The 17,415-nt window shown below is 50.8% G+C and overlaps 4 protein-coding genes across 4 annotated transcripts; 1 reads left to right on the top strand and 3 right to left on the bottom strand.

Moving 5' to 3' along the window:
* Positions 1 to 277: 277 nt before the first annotated feature.
* On the bottom strand, positions 278 to 1,269 carry LRP88_00498 (uncharacterized protein; the record flags this gene model as incomplete). The annotated part of the gene is made up of 2 exons (XM_083237207.1): positions 278 to 322; positions 373 to 1,269. The coding sequence occupies 2 exons, from the start codon at positions 1,267 to 1,269 to the stop codon at positions 278 to 280; spliced, it is 942 nt and encodes a 313-aa protein (XP_083107098.1).
* A 4,653-nt stretch (positions 1,270 to 5,922) lies between these two features.
* Positions 5,923 to 7,877, bottom strand: LRP88_00497 (ankyrin repeat domain-containing protein; the record flags this gene model as incomplete). Its single annotated transcript, XM_083237206.1, has 2 exons — positions 5,923 to 7,680; positions 7,782 to 7,877. 2 exons carry the CDS (start codon positions 7,875 to 7,877, stop codon positions 5,923 to 5,925), a joined length of 1,854 nt encoding a protein of 617 aa, XP_083107097.1.
* Positions 7,878 to 10,191: 2,314 nt separating this feature from the next.
* Positions 10,192 to 12,615, bottom strand: LRP88_00496 (uncharacterized protein; the record flags this gene model as incomplete). The annotated part of the gene is made up of 4 exons (XM_083237205.1): positions 10,192 to 10,196; positions 10,256 to 11,769; positions 11,846 to 11,989; positions 12,068 to 12,615. 4 exons carry the CDS (start codon positions 12,613 to 12,615, stop codon positions 10,192 to 10,194), a joined length of 2,211 nt encoding a protein of 736 aa, XP_083107096.1.
* Positions 12,616 to 13,105: 490 nt separating this feature from the next.
* Positions 13,106 to 14,092, top strand: LRP88_00495 (uncharacterized protein; the record flags this gene model as incomplete). The annotated part of the gene is made up of 3 exons (XM_083237204.1): positions 13,106 to 13,154; positions 13,269 to 13,880; positions 13,944 to 14,092. The coding sequence occupies 3 exons, from the start codon at positions 13,106 to 13,108 to the stop codon at positions 14,090 to 14,092; spliced, it is 810 nt and encodes a 269-aa protein (XP_083107095.1).
* Positions 14,093 to 17,415: the final 3,323 nt, after the last annotated feature.

Raw genomic sequence — 17,415 nt, 5'->3', positions numbered from 1 at the left:
CCTGCTGAGCAGGGCGAATCTCCTTCTTGGCCGCTTCCTCAAGCTTGTAGTGCTGATTCAAAATTTTCTTACCTGGCTTTGGAAGTACAGAGGACCCTGCTCCATCCTGGGATGCATCTCTCCGTTGATGAAGACCCCGGCGTTAAGGTTTTTCTGAGCGTTGTTGCATAACCACTTATCTTCACTCAGAATCCTCTTGAACATCTCGTCGATTTTTTTGAAGTCGGTATCGCTGGCGTTCTTGTGTCGATAGACTTCGTACTCCATGGAGCAGTGGTTAGCCGATGTTGGAACACATCTCATCATGTAAAAGAAGTGCGGCCTGTGCTGGTTAGCCGTGTCATCAGAGTGAACATTCAGTGCTTACGAGACAGTCATGCATGCGTTGGGGAAATAGTAATTGCTGACGATTTTCAGGCCCTCCTCTTCCTGCTTTGTCGTGGTATTGGCGAAATGCTCAATGTTTCCACCCTTGGGGTCGACCTTGTACGCCGAGAGATCCGCAACTGAACCAGCATCGGGATGCGCCGTCTTGCAATGATAGCACTCGTTGTAGTTGTCGGCCAAAGTCTTCCAGTTGTAGTCGCCGCTCATCTCCCAGGTATGGTCAAAGTGATAGTCCTCAAAGTTGAAGGACTCATGTCGCGACATCTGGTCAATCTTGTTGAAATCCTGAGACCAGGCCTCGGGTTTCTTGGAGGCGTCCAGATTCACCCAGATGAAACCCTTCGCATCTTCATGGACATGAATAGGAAAGAGGCCATTATTCGCCTTGTCGAACCCTTTCATGTCGAGATATCCGGGTGCCTTGGCGAGTTGACCGTTCAAGCCATACGACCAGCCATGATATTTGCACGAGAGCACACTCGATTGACCTTGTTCTTTGGTGACGATCGGAAACGCTCTGTGTCGACAAATATTGTGGAATCCGTTGATCTTGCCATCCTTGTTCTTGACGAGAAAGAATTGGAAACCAGCTTCTTCATATCGTATCCACGATCCACTTTCTGGGAACCGGAGCTTGTGCGTCACCAGAATCCATTTCTTAGAGAAGATGGCTCTTCTTTCAAGTTCGTAGATCTCTTGTGAACTATACCAGGAGGCTGGCAGGGCTCGTGTCGTAGTGGTGAACGAGTTTCGCCCGGCTGCACTCTTCTGGGCCGAGATGGCTTTCTTGAGAAGTTTGACCACCAAGGCTAAGACGGCGGCAAAAGCAGCGACAGCCGAAAGACTGCTGCTGTCGAAAGAAAGAGACGTAGTGGGAGTCATGGTGGAAGGTGGCAGCAATGGGAGGTGGCGATGGCTTGTTCTCGATGGATAGAGTAGATTCACCTACAACCAAAACATTGAATGACAGGGGCCTTTTATGTCCCATATCTACTTAGGCAGACCGAGGAATTCGTATCAATCGCCGCTATGCGAAGCGTGGAGGTATCATGATCCCGGTCATATGAGCGGAAACTCCGTCTCGAAGGATGACACATGGCAGAGGCGGGATTCACACGGAATAGCCGGGCGGAATCCGTGACAGATCCCGGGGGATAGCCAGGACTTACTGATAGGGACTAAAGGTTCTCTGCAGTGATAGTAACAACAGCGAGGTTGTTCGGGAGAACCAACCTCGGTAAACACTACTTAATATCTTGCCAGGGAGCAGACTAGGGTGACAGGTCAACAACACCTTCATGATCCCACCCAGTCAGATAGGGTCTGAGAATGCAATTTCAGCTGTTTACTGTCTGTTCTGTCGCGCGCACCAATTCCCGCAGCTCACAGATTACTCATGTCCCACCAGTCCAAGTCAGTAATAGGGTTCGTGCTCATACGCATCATCTGCTCCCAAGGCCCCCACAATAGATCTAGACTGTTCCTATCAAACCCTATCTCCTCAATAGAACCGGAAGGGACCACATGTCTTTGTTCTTGCAACGACTCTTTTGTACGCTGCTCCGTACTGGGACCATCCGATCTTGACGGTAGCCATTCTGGAGGTGACGCATAGTGCGCTGTGGACTCCCTCATATCGGTTGGGGAGGAGCGTATCTCAGACTCATTCGTCGCCCTGTACTCATCATCATTGAACCCAGTTTCACAGAGATCTTTGTCGTTTGATGCTTCACCGGGGTAGGCTGGGAACTGCGGAGCGGCGATATCCATGATCATCCACATCAATGACTTCTTCGCTGCAACCGGAGTTGTTTCCGCTTCCTTACCGTTCGACGCACTAACGAGATCAATAAAGTGCTCCAAAGCGCGTGACTATTAAGAAGTGTTAGCCAAAAACTTGCTTCAACGCCTGAGCAGAAGGACCAACCATCGTCACACAAAGCGGCCAATGTGCTGCCATCTGGACAATCAGTCCCTGACAGATCTCCAAGTTGCCTGTAGCCGAGTTCTTCAAGGCATCATCATTGCTGCGCGTCCAGTACAAGTGTAATGTCCCAGCGATAGCCGCCGCCTGGGCAAAGAACGGGTCTGCCAGATCGAGGCCTTTCTCGTTAGCAACCCTTATCAATCGGGAGATCCACGTGCAATGGCGGAGAGCCTTCTCAAATGATCCTCTCCAGAACGTGTTGGACCCAAGTCTCTGCTTGGAGGACTCGGGCGAGTACAAAAACGGGTGATTCAGAACACAATGAATGGCGTGATAGGTCACTTGCAGCCTGAGCCATGGCAGCCAGTCCGCTCGGTTGTCTTGAACCTCTTGGGGAGAACGTTCCGGGAAGTTTACCAGGTTGTAGCTCAACGAGATAGGGAACGATGTCTCGAATTCCAGCAGATCTGAGCATAGTGTGGAGTAGTCCGAGGTCGGCTGCCAGGGAGCCGTGATTGTGTCTTCAAAGCACCGCGATATGTAGAGTCTAACCGCTCCCCATAGACTACTAATTCTCGCAGAGTGGGACCAAATGTGTGGGAGAGTCTGCTCTACCTCAGGACGAGATTGTTGAGGGAACGGGGAACAGGTCACGGAAGTTTTCCATGTTTGAATAGTGGAGTAGTTCGGGGATTGCGCGTCCGCAGAAGAAGAGGGGGCGAGGACTGGTAGCCCGTAACATGCATCTAAAAGGTTGATGCTCCAAAATAGTTTCGAGTGCTCATCGGTGGTCGAAGAGTTATTCTGACCTTGGTGCCCGAGGGTCAGGTACTGCAAAATATTCTTCGCTAGCGTGGCGTTGAGGCCGGCCAGGGGTATATCGCCAGCTATTCAGGGTTAGCAGCTAACATTCTTTTGGGGCTTATTACCTGCAAATGAGATTGAAAAAGGCCAGCAGACACAGAGCTTGAACGCTCTGCAAGTCGACAGTCCCTTCAGCAACCTTGAGCATGATAAGTCTTCGGGCTGTATTCCCATAAAAGAGTGGGCTCCTCAAGCCGCTGTCGGAGAATCCGGCGTCATCATAGGTCACGCTCAACGCCAGGATGACACAGATGAGCTCCACGCTGGAGTCCGGCGTGGGTGGGAACTCGGTGTCGAACAACCACAGTGGCTGACGACGTATTCGTGTAAAATAGATCTCGATTGCCCTTGTAATGGTCTCTCTCGATAGTCTGATCCAAGGACATTAGTTGGTGTCTGTCTGATGAACCAGAAGGGAACTAACAGTGATGTGGGGGATGCGTAGACTGACGATGGCGAAGAGGCCAATGTGGTTGACCCTGCACCAGGGGCTGAACAGGGGGCAACATCTTGCGTCCCCAGGGGGCTATACTGCGTCGTTAGATCATGGTCCATGTATCCACTCCCGTTTTGCCCCATATCCCATGCCTGTCTTGACGTACTCTACCCTGCTTATGATCCTATCGAGCTTCTCTTCCAGCTGGGTGAGGCGGTTCGCCTAATACCGTCAACGAGAGAACATTCCACAACGATAAGATCAACTGTACAACTCTGGTCTCAACTCCCGCTGCAGCCTGTCCACTGTACTCCCCATCTGCGTAACAGCAAGCTTGGCCAAGTCGGGTGCAAGCTGAGCATCTTGGCTTCTGGCCCGGACAGCGTATCTTCTTTCGCCTGCAATTGTCGCAGGCTTGGGAGACGCGTCTGTAGTTCCGCGTCCTACGTGTTTTCATAGTGTTTTCTGCTTGAACGGGTCAATTCGAAGTTCAGAGAGCGAAGCTGTATTCTGGTGGTTGAGGGGATGGACGGAGATTCCGGTCATGTGACCGGAAAGAACCCGCCTCGGTCCCGGTCGGATATGCCGACTCCAGTGGATTGACGCACCGAGAACAAGTCACTAGCTAGGGAATGCGGTTTTCATCTTTCTCTTTCACTCGACCGTTGAGAGAAAGTTGCGAATACCTTCATCAGGTAGAGTTGCGAATCCATGGCTCAAGCTCGTCCACCAGGGTCTGAACCCGGCTGAGGCTATCCCAACCGGGGATCTGCGCAGGAATCAAAAGCATGGCCCGAATAGATCAAGCAGTATGTGTCAAGGAAGTAGCCAGCAACATCGGGGTCGGTCGTAACCACATCGCAGATTGTCACGAGGTGCGGCGTTGACACGGGATCCCCGCCCGGGCCAAAGTGGGGACGGAGCGGGGACGGAGTGCTCTAGGCTATAACTCCGTATCGGAGATTTAGTGATATTATTGGATTGTGGTTGACTTTGGAATCGGGGTCATTTGGTGGCGCAAGACTGAGCTTGTCATCAAAAGTCAGAAGAAATAAATGGTGTTGTAAGTCTTTAATCTGTTAGCTTGGAGGAACTCGTCTGACTTTAACAGATAGACCTAGTCTCTCTTGCTGGAGGTCGTCGTTAGGAAGATGGTATTCTGTATCTTTAGTATTATTACAACTAACTTATGGATACTCTGAGTACTGAAAAATCACTTCCGTCTTGGTATTTGCGGCATGTTCTCCCATTTTCCTGTCGGTAATTGTAAATGGAGCTGCTTCGGCTGCGTGTGGAGGCGTGCTGCTACTTTTCGTATTCTAAGGCCGAGAGACAAAGCTATTAGGAGCTATTGCGACTGGTATCGCGAACAGGCCGATGATTTTGAATGGAAACAAGGCTTCCGGAAAGTATGTGTAATCATACTGAAAGAAGGTTTCGATCTTACGTATATTTACCAGGAATCAGGACGTGAAATCTTTCGTCATAAACGGTGTTAAGCAAGGTAGAGCGAGATCTTTCGTTAATAATATCGAAACTTGGGTAAAGGACGTAATGGTATTATAGCTAGAGTTATCATCTGTTAACTTTCTATTTGGCAATAAGCGTTTACAGCGCTTCTGGCGGTTGCTTATTATAGAGTCTGGGGTGGCGGAAGTGGCCTTCGGCACAGTTTAATACCTCCTCATGTATACGTTGCAAGGACTTGGAATCTTTGTTTACGGTTGTATTTGGCCTTTCGCCTAGGCCTTACTCCTCTTTTGGCCTACCCGTAGCGTCGATGGCCCGTCCACTTGTCACAGCCAGACTCGTCGATAAAGATCATCTGGCACGAGTGGCAATCTGTGATCTTATACAGATATAAATCTCGTAAATCCGGGTCCTGCTGCTCTGTCATACGACCGCTGACCTTCCTGGACCAGCCTGTGTCTTTTCCATTAAGAGCCGGGAAATTGTAGAAGGGGATACTTCGACGCTGTACTCGTCACGAAGGAAGTTGATCATCTCTGATCGAAGCATATACACAAGAGACCTTCGCTCGTTTCACTGCGATGCAATATTCGCCTTACTTAAATCTGAATTCTACGACCCCTTCTCGCGCAACCATCCATCCTAATATCCCTTGCAGCATTCAGTTGCATGCTGACTGACCAGCAGTTTCAATGCTTTCAGATGCTTCCTATTCCCAAAGCAGCGATTCAGGTGCCCCTGTAACGCCGCAATAGACACTACCTACCCAAGCAACTGATGGTACGGACTAAAATAAGAGGTGGTCAAAACCGAGCAAATTGTCCACGAAGCCATAATATCAATCGAAAAGTGACGGTAGCTCCTGCTCTTTATACGTTTCCTGGAGAGGCTTGTCCGGGCCAACCTTGACGCTTATCGCCTTGCGTCTCCCTTCAAGCGTCAAGTTTTTCAGCCAACCGGGATTGCGAGTACCAGAGCTGTCGGGAAGCTCCTTCTCCGCGAGCGCTTCCATCTCCAACCACGCCCCACTAACAGACGACGTAGCCTGCTCTTCGTTCTTTCTCTTCGCGTCCTCCTTCGCAGCCTCCTGCGCGAGAAACGCAGATAACGAATCCTGACCGGCCTTAGCAGCAATCTCGATTGCGTTCAATTCATCCAAGTTCTTTTGTCGGCAACTGGCACCAGAGGCAACCAAAACCTTGGCCGCCTGGCCTTCCCCCGCCCATGCGGCTTGCATCAGCGGTGTTGACCCGTGCTTGACCGAGGGAGCATCAACTTTAGCCCCAGCATGCAACAAACCCTGGATTATCTCAATATTCCCAGAGCTCGCAGCCAGCCAAAGTGGAGTAACGCCCAGATTGCCTCCATAACGATCCACACTGATGTTCGGTTGCCCGAGCAGCAATTTCGTAATTCTCGCCCATCCTCTTGCCGCTGCAACATGCAGAGGTGTCGCTCCCGTTGCTGGGGAAGGGGTGTCACACTGGGCGCCGCGGCGGAGCAATGCGGTTGTCAGAGCAAGCGCCATCTCCTCGTCACGTTTTGCGTCTCCCTCGAAAGCACCCAGCGCACGCATCAGAAGTCGAGGAAGCTCCGAGGCGGACTCATCCCCTCCAAGTTTCTCCCGTAGTCCAACATCATGATGTGCGTCAAGCAGGAGAAGCGCCACGTCGGGGCTTTCGGACAAGGCACGGCTGAACAAAGCCATACTGCAGCCTGTAGCCCCCCGCTGAAGCAGCATCAGGACGATCGGCTCGCTCCCTCGATAAACTGCCACACCCAATGGAGTGATATCATCATCCCTCCTAGCGTTTACATCTGCCCCGGCGTTGAGAAGCATGCGCACGACACTCGGGTCGGCAGCCTCAGCTGCGGCATGAAGCGGCATAAGCCCTCGCAATCCCCTGAAGTTGCAATCCGCTCCCCCGCGAATCAACGCATCGACAGCCTCGGGGTGGTTGTTGAATGTGGCGCGGTGAAGGGCGGTTATATTGTCCTTCCCGATCGCAGCGGCATTAGATTTGCGCGCGAGCAGGGAACGAATGATGTCGGCCTTCCCATGAAACGCGGCCACCTGAAGTGGCGTGAATCCTTCGTCGTTCCGCGCCTCGATATTTGCGTGCCCAACATCGCACAGCAGCTCGACCATCTCAACAGGCCCCAGCTGGCATGCGTCATGCAACGGAGTCCAAAGCTGAGAGTCAACAGGGTCTATCTTGAGATTCTTGTGGTTGAGTAGAAGCTTGACCTTCTCGATGTTGCGCGCATCAACTGCCTTTTTGAGGACAGATTCCCCATCCTCGTCACATTCGTTAACATCCGCGCCAGCATTGAGAATGTCGCCAAACTCTTCGGCGGACCAGTCGTCAAAGAACGCCGCATTCAGGACAGGATGCTTGCGCGCGGCTCGAAGCCTAGCTAAAACTGCGGCGTATGTGAGAAACTCGTCGGCTTCATCCTGCGGAAGAGCTCCAAGGGCGTATAGATCGAGCTTATCGCTCACGGTATTGAAGGTCTCGTTGAGAATTTTCATGAGCTCTTTAGTGCGAGGCTGTGGTGAATTCCATGATGGCACGTCGAGGTTGCCTTCAAAGCTCTACAATCATGTCAATTTTCGTGTTCCATCAGTTTCAATTTCCCAAAGATTTGTTTTCAGCGGAAGTCTTGACCCCTGGTGCAAATGTTCCGGCCACTTACCATACCATTTGAACTTTGCTCCTGGCTACCGTGGGAAAGCTTTTCGAGCTTGGAGCTCAACAGCTCCCAGATGTCCCTCGAGGCTAAATCCTCCATCGACGCCAAGTCCTCTACCGAGAGCAAGTCTTCCATCTTTCTCCAAGTTGGCATGACAAGGGCGACTGATGATGTCCATCCTTACCGTGGGATAATCAGGGAGAACGAATAATATTATCCTCTGTGCAGCCGTGGCCGAATATGGCCATATTCAAGGCGACTACGGAATTCTCACGCCACTCTCCTACTACCCCGGTGCTTCAACAATCAGGATATAGTCTGGGTATAGTCAGGCCATTGTCGTAGCATGCAACTGGAGGCTTGATCACGCCACTTAACTCGAGACCTCGTCATGATGTGCTGCAAATAACCTCAGAGAAGAAGCGCCAAAGGAGTTACCACCATTGCCACCACGGCACAATCAATGCGATTCTTTGATTCGTTCCCAAGATCACAGACCCTCAAATCTCCCTGTCATCCAAACAGTCTCAATCTGCGATTTCCAGATTCCAATCATACCTATGATCGAGCACTTCCAGACCTCCCTCTCTGTTCAATCCAGCCCTAAAAAGCGAAGCAGCTGTGACTCCGTCATCTGCTGAACGTCAAATCCGTGATTATCCCGAAGATCATTTTTCAGGTTCTGAGCAAGATGAGACTCCAGGTATAAAGCCAAATCAAACTTCGTGCCCTGTCGACGGAACTCAGATAGTTGTGATGGACGTCCTTCTTCCTCTTTCCCAACCACCAGGTCGAGATACCGGGTTACTGTCAACCACCTAGCCTCAACCAGAAACGAGCGTTGAATATATGCTGGATCTGGCGGCTGTGGGTTGGCCAGCATCCTCCGCATAGGCTGAGAACCACCCAGCGTCTTCGCTCCTCGGACCGCGAGTTCGTCCGGACACTCATCGAGTTCTTCGCTCGACACTGGGACGTCAACCATTTGCGGTCGGGAGAATAGCGGTGGATTTGTTCCTCCTTGATTATTCTGTGTCGGCTCGTCATATAAGACCCACTCGTATAGCCGCCTCTGCCTCTCAGTTTGCTGGTATTCCTGAGCTCTGTCCCATGAGGTTCTGAGCCGGTCCGCCAGAAAATTGGCTCTTTTCGACCGCCACAAGTACTCCTTGTACTTCTCACAGTCGCCAAGGCCACGGTGACATTGAGCACGGAGCCTGAAACGATAAGCTTCTGCATAATACTTCTCTTTGTCGACATTACAGAATCCTGGTTTCGCTGCGAGATCCAGTTCGGTAGCTTCTATCTGGTCGAGGAACTCGAGACATGCGAGCCAATCCTTAGCCTTTTGACTCAACTGATTTTTCACCTTCGTCAGTGGAAATTTTCTTGCTGGGATTGACCAATGTGATTACTACTCACTAGGAAAAGGCAATATAGAGTATGAAGAAGACGGTCAGTGTCGCATTTCTCACTACAACCGAGCATAACTTGGAGTAACGTTGACCTTGCTTTGTCAAACCCCTCCTTGTCCTTGTTTTCGAGATATTCCATTCCTTGGGTGAATGCAAGAACGTCATTCAGTGTGTCAAGTCTCTCGTTCTTGGACATTTCCGGAAAATATTTGGCGGGCTCCCATTGCTTCTGATCGTTAGCACCACCTGTCCAGCTGCTTTCGGCTAGAAACTGGGCTTGACTTACCTCCCAGTCGTGGATGGCTTCTTGAGTACGAAGTTGGAGCCAATTCAGTCGAAATCGCAAATCTTGATCCCAGGTTTGCAAGAACAAGAGCCTGGAGTGACCAACTTGGAAATTGTTGTCATCTAATGCGTCGTAGACCGGGGCATAGTCCATCACTGCCCAATCAAGATCGGCTGCTCCGATCTCAACTGCTGTCAGACCACTAACAGATCTGATGAAACGCAAAAGCTGAGAGGAAGGGTCTGATTCTCCGACTAGGCGCAGGCCTTCGAGAAGAAGTATGATGTACGAATTCGCGTGCCGCGCAGTAGTCTTGCTGAGGCTGAAGTAGTGCAATGTAATCCACTGCAGCAGTTGAAGCACAAGACAGCAGTCTTGAAAGCTCATGCTTCGATATAGGCCATGAAGGAGGGCTATGTTCAAGACGTTGAGGCTCCTATTGTCTGTCCATGTCAACCCATCAACAAGGCGAGGTAAAGCCTGGAGAGCAAGATCCGTGATCAATTCTTCCTCTTCCAACAGCGGGTCCCTGACCTGGCTGCAGTACACACTCGCCATGATCCAGGGTAGATCAAAAGCTCTCCGGTCGGATGCTAAGAGAGCAGGATTTTGCAGAATGAAATGTAGTGCGCCAAACTGGGCCAGGTAATGATAAGAATAGGCATCTAGCATTTTCTGTCTGCTAGCCCCACTTGCCCATCTCCGCGCAATATTATGCTGATACAGAGCAATGCTCCGGAATGAGCGCTCAAGCCGAGAAGAAGTGGTTCTGTCACGGAGATAGATGCAGAAAAGCGGATGAAACTGGATTGCCGCAGCAAGTTTGGGGCTGGAGACCTGCGCCGCGCCGTAGATGCAGAGCCTTGCTATCAGGTGTATGGCAGCGTCGTCGATTCTCGTCTCTACGGTTGACCCTGATTCGGTGGCCCATGGGAGGGAGCTGAGATTTCTTCCAATGTGCTCTTGGATGTATCTCCTCGAGCAGCAGACGTGTATGGGGAGGAAGACCGAGAGGAACTCCCCAAACTCATCGAACGCTGCATCGAAACGATCACCAATGCTGGCGAGTGAGGTAGATTTCCAATCCAGATGGGCGGGTGATATCTGAAGCTTCCAGAACGCATCCCTGGCGGACGAGCCACTCGCAAACAAAGGGGGTAGGAGAGCCTGCATTGCGAGAGTGTTGCTGCAGCAGAGTCGAACAATGCGTTGGAGGTATCGAAACTCAAGGCCGGCGCTATGTGCTTGCTCTGACCACCCCAGAATCTCCATAGCAACTCCCATCCGACCCGAGATGTCGAGTTCCAGTACTTGGACGCCGGCTTTGTGTCGATGTCCTTCGGGGGTTGTAGGGCTAGCCCACGATTCTGGAGAAGTGGATGTGATCAGGAGAAGGCTCGCAAATTTGTCGTCAAAGAAGTCGAGAGCAAAGTCTTTGAGGGCCGCGTCAAGATTAGTTCGGTTCATGGGTGGACTTAAGGTAAGGCAATCCGTATGCTCCAACACAACCAAGTGCCGAGTCTTTCGCAGTAAGTCCATCGTGAGACCTGACGGTCTGGTGATTCCATTCGCGTCCCAAGTGAAGTCAAGCAGCCGGTCACAGACGGCTTGTGCTGTGGGCGTCTTTCCTTCAAGATCGAAGGCAGGAAAGTGCCGAAAGTCAATGCAGAAGATTCGCTTGACGAATTTCGTAATGATCCACCACGGCTTCAAGTGGGACAAGAATGTAGCCCTGCCTTCGCCGATCAAGGATGTGAGCACGACAACCTTCTGGCGGATAAGCTTGTCCTCCAACGATAATATCTGCTGCTCCCTCCCCAGAGCTGGTCGATTGGCGAAAAGTGTCGCAAGAGCGGTATTTTCCTCCGGAGACGTCACTTTTTCCGGCACCTTGACATATAGACCGCCACCCGCTACCTGATAGACCAATGGAACGGCATAATCGTGTAGAAGGACCGGAAAGCCGAATGCCGCATCCCGCTGCTTCGAGGCTTGCATGGCACGTCTGGCGTTGAAAACAGCGGTTCCCATCTCTTGGCCTTCAACGAGAAGGCCTCGATACAGACTGCTCAAGAAGATCTTGGCCGCTGTTGGAGTTACCTGATAAGACATGGCAACCACGGCCTCGACAGAGTCCCCCATAAGCTTGGTGGCTAGGTTTGTCCCAGGGTCCCCATGGAGAAAGGCACTTTGGCAAGCGTTGATGGTCACCAACCGGACTCTGTTCTTGTGAAGCAGATCGGCGATTTCCTCACCAGCCACGGCAAGATCATTGAAGTAGAGACACGCACTACGCTTGATGCAAGTTTCGTCAGCCAGACTTCCTCAAGAATAACCGGTTCTCGCACCGCCGGGATAGCACGCACCGTTTACCAGTTTCCTGATCGATGGCCGCGCCGTGGAGGTCAAAGTGGACCATGTCGTAGGATCCCTGCTTCACGGCGCTTCGAAACGCATCCCAAGTGCCTGGCCTAAGGAGTTGCACATCCACGAAGCGATTGTCGAGTTGCCTAACGATTGAGAATAGTGGAAGAGACACAACTCGATGTGGTATGTCATCTCTTTTCGTAGACCGAGATGTAACAAACAGGACTGTCAACTTTTCGATGATCTGGATGTCGAGGTTCGGACAGCTCTTCAAAACTCGGCGAACGTGGACTACCGTACCAGAGCCGATCGAAGAGACGTCTGGTGATTCGAGGATCTCCCATGGAATGCTCCGAAAAGAGCCTCCGCTGTCAGTGTCAGCGGAATCGACGATGTTGAGCTGAATGTCAACGTCAGAAAGATCCTTGATTTCACACTCCCGAAAGAAACCAGGCAAGTCGAGCTTCTGTTCCAGGTACTTTCCATGATCTGTGAAGTTATTGAATGCAAGCACCGCGCGGTGGGACTGGAACGGGTCCTTGACGTAATCCTGGATCGCCCACGATATTTCTTGCTCCAAAGCGCGAGGAATGACCGGAAGGCATCTGGTGGCCGATTGGTGAGAGATCCGCTCACCAGTGTTGGAGTAGATGTCACATTGAACTTGGACGTGCTGGCGACGAATGTCCTGCGATAATGGCCCCCTTTTGACGAAAACAAGGAACTGCCTTCGCGCCATGGCTGCGGTTTCTGCGTTGGCGGGGTCCATCCTGGAAGTTGAGCTCAGGAAATCACGAGTGAGAGGTAAGAGCGCGGATCGAGAGGGGATGGGTCACCAGCCGGTGGTGAGTCCCAAGGCACCTGTGCGAATGGACACCACGACAGCCACGAAGATGGCCTGACCCATCACCCAACAGTGAATGTGGCGGCCAATTTGAGCCAGTGGCTTGGCGCTAACGATGCATGTCTCGAAGATAACAACCTGAGATCCGGAAACAGATCATGTCAGCTCACAAATGTATGCTGATGATTACCTGACACACGTCAGACCATGATCGCATTATGTGTTCATGATGATCTGAATCACAAAGGCTAAGGATCATATCATGAGTAAAAACATGAACACATTGAAATACAACTCGCGGCAGCATAGGAGCGGCCTCGCTTCTCAAACTTGCCACTGTTTCATGGGTGTCTAATTTTACTACTTCTGCATTAGACCAGAGCAATTTATCAGCAACTCTTTCCATCTTGCGACGATGCCAGCCCGAACATTCCTTGTGTTGGGCCCAGGCGATGTGGTGGAAGGTGAATATGCGCCTTCTCTGCTGGGACGATTGTGCACTAATCCAGAGGAACCACTGGCGTCTTTCACCATCACGAACCCAAAACCGTTTTACACAGAGTCACCCTCTGTAATAGCTCTCTCGGACGTCTCAACCGTTCTCAATGAAGTTCGAACTGGTTCTGTGGAAACACGTCTTGGTGAAATCTTCCAGTCGCTACTCACCAGTGGCAACCAAAACGGTTTTGCCATATCAACCCAAACTATCCGCACATTCAAGCTTATTCAACAGGAGAAGACGTTGAAGATGATGTGGGAGGACCCGGAAGCTCGCAAGGAAATCAAGGCTGAGATGGGAAAGTGGCCCGGCCGACGCAAGCTCTACATGATCGTTGGCTTCAAGACGTGCATCAACGCTACCGTCACCTATCTCCAACAGAACCAATTGTCAGCCAAGATCAGCGTGTCAATTACCGAAGCCCTTCGTTTACTGACGGCCGCTTCTCTGCCCATTCCTTCTTGGTTGAATGCCATGATCAAGGCGGGGTTCAACACAGAGGAGGCTCTCATTACGACCGGAAAGCTCTATGGGGAGGTCATTTTTGCCATCCGGTATCGCGAAGTTTCAAGACGGAGTAAAATCGCGGAGATAATCCTAAGGGGCGGCCTTGTGATCAGCAGAACCCCTGTGCCGATTCCTGGTGGAAATATGGTGTTTGCACCTAGCGAGAAGTCAGCGATGGTTGATGGTAAGCAAAGCACAATGTTTTCCATAGACTCCCTGCGGAAACCGGAAACTAATGAGCCTTCAGAACCATTGGATATAGAGAAGTGGGAAGGGTTGACCGACGACGATATTCTGGAGGATGACGACGACGAGAACAACGACCTATGCATCGTTCCTTACACCGATGAGCCGGCTTTGGAACTAAAGCGCGGAGGGTTCGAGGTTGAACTTTAAATTGAGTAATGTTGGAAAGGAGTATTAAGGATGGGTTTTTGGGGCAAGCACTTCATGGGAAGGGACTTCGAGGGGTGTAATGGCCTTCACAGTTGGACGTTATGGATGCCTTGGCGACGGACATTGGTTCTTTTGGACTCTTACTGTATGGAAACTCGCCAGGACAGGATTGCCTGTAGGGACGAAGAAGAACGTAAGGCGGTAAAACGGCTAGTGGAAGCGAATCGAGGACCGGAAGAGGCAGAAGTATGCCCGGCGAGACTGCCGAGACCCGAGCGGGTCCTTCGATCACCAGATGTACGTAGCGAGACGGCTCTCGGACTTGGAAGCACACTTTGGTTGCGGAGTGCTATTGTACCCCGGCTTTGAGATGACTATTTTCGAGTAAGCCCTAGGATTCTCTATTGCCTGCTTCTCTCACGGTTTCTACAGTATTGATAGAGTCACAAATAACCATATTAATGATTTGATTGACCTCATCCACAGATGCCACCCCGGGTTGAAGGACGAGGTCTCCAACCTGTCTAAGATATTGCCCAAGATGGTCATATGGGGAGCGCCCGCTTTCCACCTCGTAATTGAACAGGTTCCCAGAGACAGATTGGAAGAGTATCAGGCACATGCAATGAACAACTTGATTCAAGTCCACGAGATGCTAGAGGAGTATCGGATTTAGGGCGAGTCAGACTTTGATGGCGACATGTCAAGCTGGCATGGCTCTGATGATCTTTGGAGGGGAATGGAGTGGTGAGCGAACGGGTTTCCCAGTCACACCCTGTGCGCGCCAGAATCGAATTGTCTTGCCGCCGTTGGATGCTACTTGGAGACAAAGTCGCTCTGCAAACGAGTGATATTTGAGGGCAATGGAGAGTTAGAGAATGGCTGGGATAAGATTTGGATTCACTTGAAGTTTTAATCTAGAATTTTTGTTCTATCTCACATCCCCTCTGTGACCGCCGTAAATGGTACAAGCAGACAGGTCGCGGGTTCAATTACCCGCTCGCAACACCACTGACAACCTGCAAACTGCTCCAGATCATCCATCCCCTTTGTGATCTAGACTTAGATAGGGAGTACGGGGGAAGGCAAGAAAGACGAACGAGTGAAGATCAAGCATGCTTTTGTTCTTAAACTTTATCTTTATTTGTTTACACAACAACTTTCTTCTTGGTAAAGCTCCGACGCGACGCTGTCTTTGAACACCGCACCCTGTACCTCACCTTGACCAGTTCGCCGCTGCTGCCCCTTACTTCCTATCGAGCCTTGACTTCTAGTACGCGCAAAATCTGCAGTTGTCACCTACACTGGTAATGGAAAGCTTTCATTCTATCGTGCCCATTAGTGACGGCCTTGCCATGTCTTGATGGGGGGGTTCTAACTTTCTCCTCTTCCGAAAGCGGAGCTTTGCCAGTAGACTTGAACTCATATTTTTCGCCCCTGCGACGAATGCAAATGTGTACCTCAGCATCATATCCCTGGTGAACTTCGAAGCAGTTCTTTTTAAAAGTATACCATCTCTTCATAAAGTTCTCATTACTTCGGTTTCTCTTCAGGTTGACGAACTTAGAAACACCCCGCTGACCTACCTTCTGAGAGACCAAAACGACCTGATAGCAGATCAAAGCCGCAGAGACTTTGCCGAGCAGCTTATGGCAACGTGGAACATGGCCAGGGCTGACGGTGAGAGTGGAAACTCTCTCCTTCACTACGCGGCCGCTTTCTCTGATGAACATGAAGTTGAGAGCCTGGTAGAAGAATTGGGAAACGTCGACATTACAAACATACGAGACCAGACGCCACTGCATCTGGCTACCTTCGAGGGGAGGACAGCGGGGCCCAGGTCGGAAGCATCGATGACAGAGGCTGGAATGCATTGCATTACGCAGCGGACTGCTGAGGTGCCGAACCTAATATCGTATCATTGCTCTTGAAAACTCGAAGGGACACGATTAACATTACCACCAAGAAGTCGCTCAAAACGCCCTTACATATGGTGGCTGCGGCAGGCAATGCTTCCTTCGGCTGCCATGATTCTAGCGTCTGAAGGGGCGGAGCTCAACGCTCGGGATAAGGACGGAGATATACCACTGCGATCGGCGTTAAATAAAGACCAGAAGGAGGTGATTGAAAAATTGCTCCGCTGCTACGGAGCCCTCGACTATTTGGAAGAATCCAGAGTAGATGGCCTTGAACATGTTGGCCTGGCTATCAGACGTTGTAACACGGAATGTCTTTGGACTGTTCTTCTACATGCAACAACCACCATTTCGATGCGAATACATGGCCTGAAGGCCATGATAACTGGCCGCGACTGGAAAGCTGATGATGCAGGGTTGTTTGGCCTTGTCTTGGGGAGCATCCCGGAGCGGCACCTATCGATTCTAGACCTCTGCACACTCATTCATCTGTTCCCCACGACGACCACCAGTGATGCCCTTGATCAAGCGTAGAAATCTAGACTCCATAATCTGGAGGCGCTTAAAGAGGATCCACAGGCCCTACACGTTCTGGCCCAGAATGGGGACATAAGCACGATCAGACAACTTCTCGAGGCCAACGCAGATGCTTCCCGCCCGGATGAGGATAACTGGATGCCCTCGAATGTTGCTGACAGATGAGGCCAAACCGCGGCCAGGGGCTTGCTAAGAGAACACCTCGCAAGAAACAACGTTGATCTCCACAATAGGCTGTCGTATCGTGTCTAGGAGACTATTTACGATATATATAGAGACTTTGACATCAGAATCAAAAACGACAGTGACGACCTGGAGTACTCGCACTGTAAGAACTCCCAGCGGATCGGTGTGTACTGAACTAAGAGTTTGATAGCTGTTTTAACTACTCTCACAAACCCAGGACTTCCATCCGCTATGTTCCGCACTCAAGAATGCATACCGCCAAATGTTGCGCACTATTACTTTGAGGCTCGGACCTGGGGTCAGAACAAAACCTGGTACGTATTCATGCTACAAGTCTTCTGCGGCTCTAATAAATTTCCAAATGCGCCTGGTTTCGCAGTTAATAACATCACATAGTAAATTCTACATCGGTTTCTGCAGCACTGACATGCCTCGGGACAGACTCCCAGGTCACTACCCTGGCTCGTGGTCTTATGAGACCTCCAATACAATCCTTATTACATAAGCCCTGGGAGAGAAGGACTCGAGCAGCCAGATAATTGAGTCTGACGGACAATATTTCAACGTGGAATGTGGATTGAATATGTTGACAGGTGAAGACTTCATCACCTTGAATGGGAAACGTCTGAGTTCAGGTAAACACTTTGTCTGACTATCAGTCGTCCAAGCTAATTTGGTCTTAGG

Source organism: Fusarium phalaenopsidis (assembly GCF_050370095.1).
Source record: "Fusarium phalaenopsidis strain FUZ10S chromosome Unknown contig_32276, whole genome shotgun sequence".
In the NCBI taxonomy this organism is placed as follows: domain Eukaryota; kingdom Fungi; phylum Ascomycota; class Sordariomycetes; order Hypocreales; family Nectriaceae; genus Fusarium; species Fusarium phalaenopsidis.
This window is presented reverse-complemented; position numbering and strand designations above follow the sequence as displayed.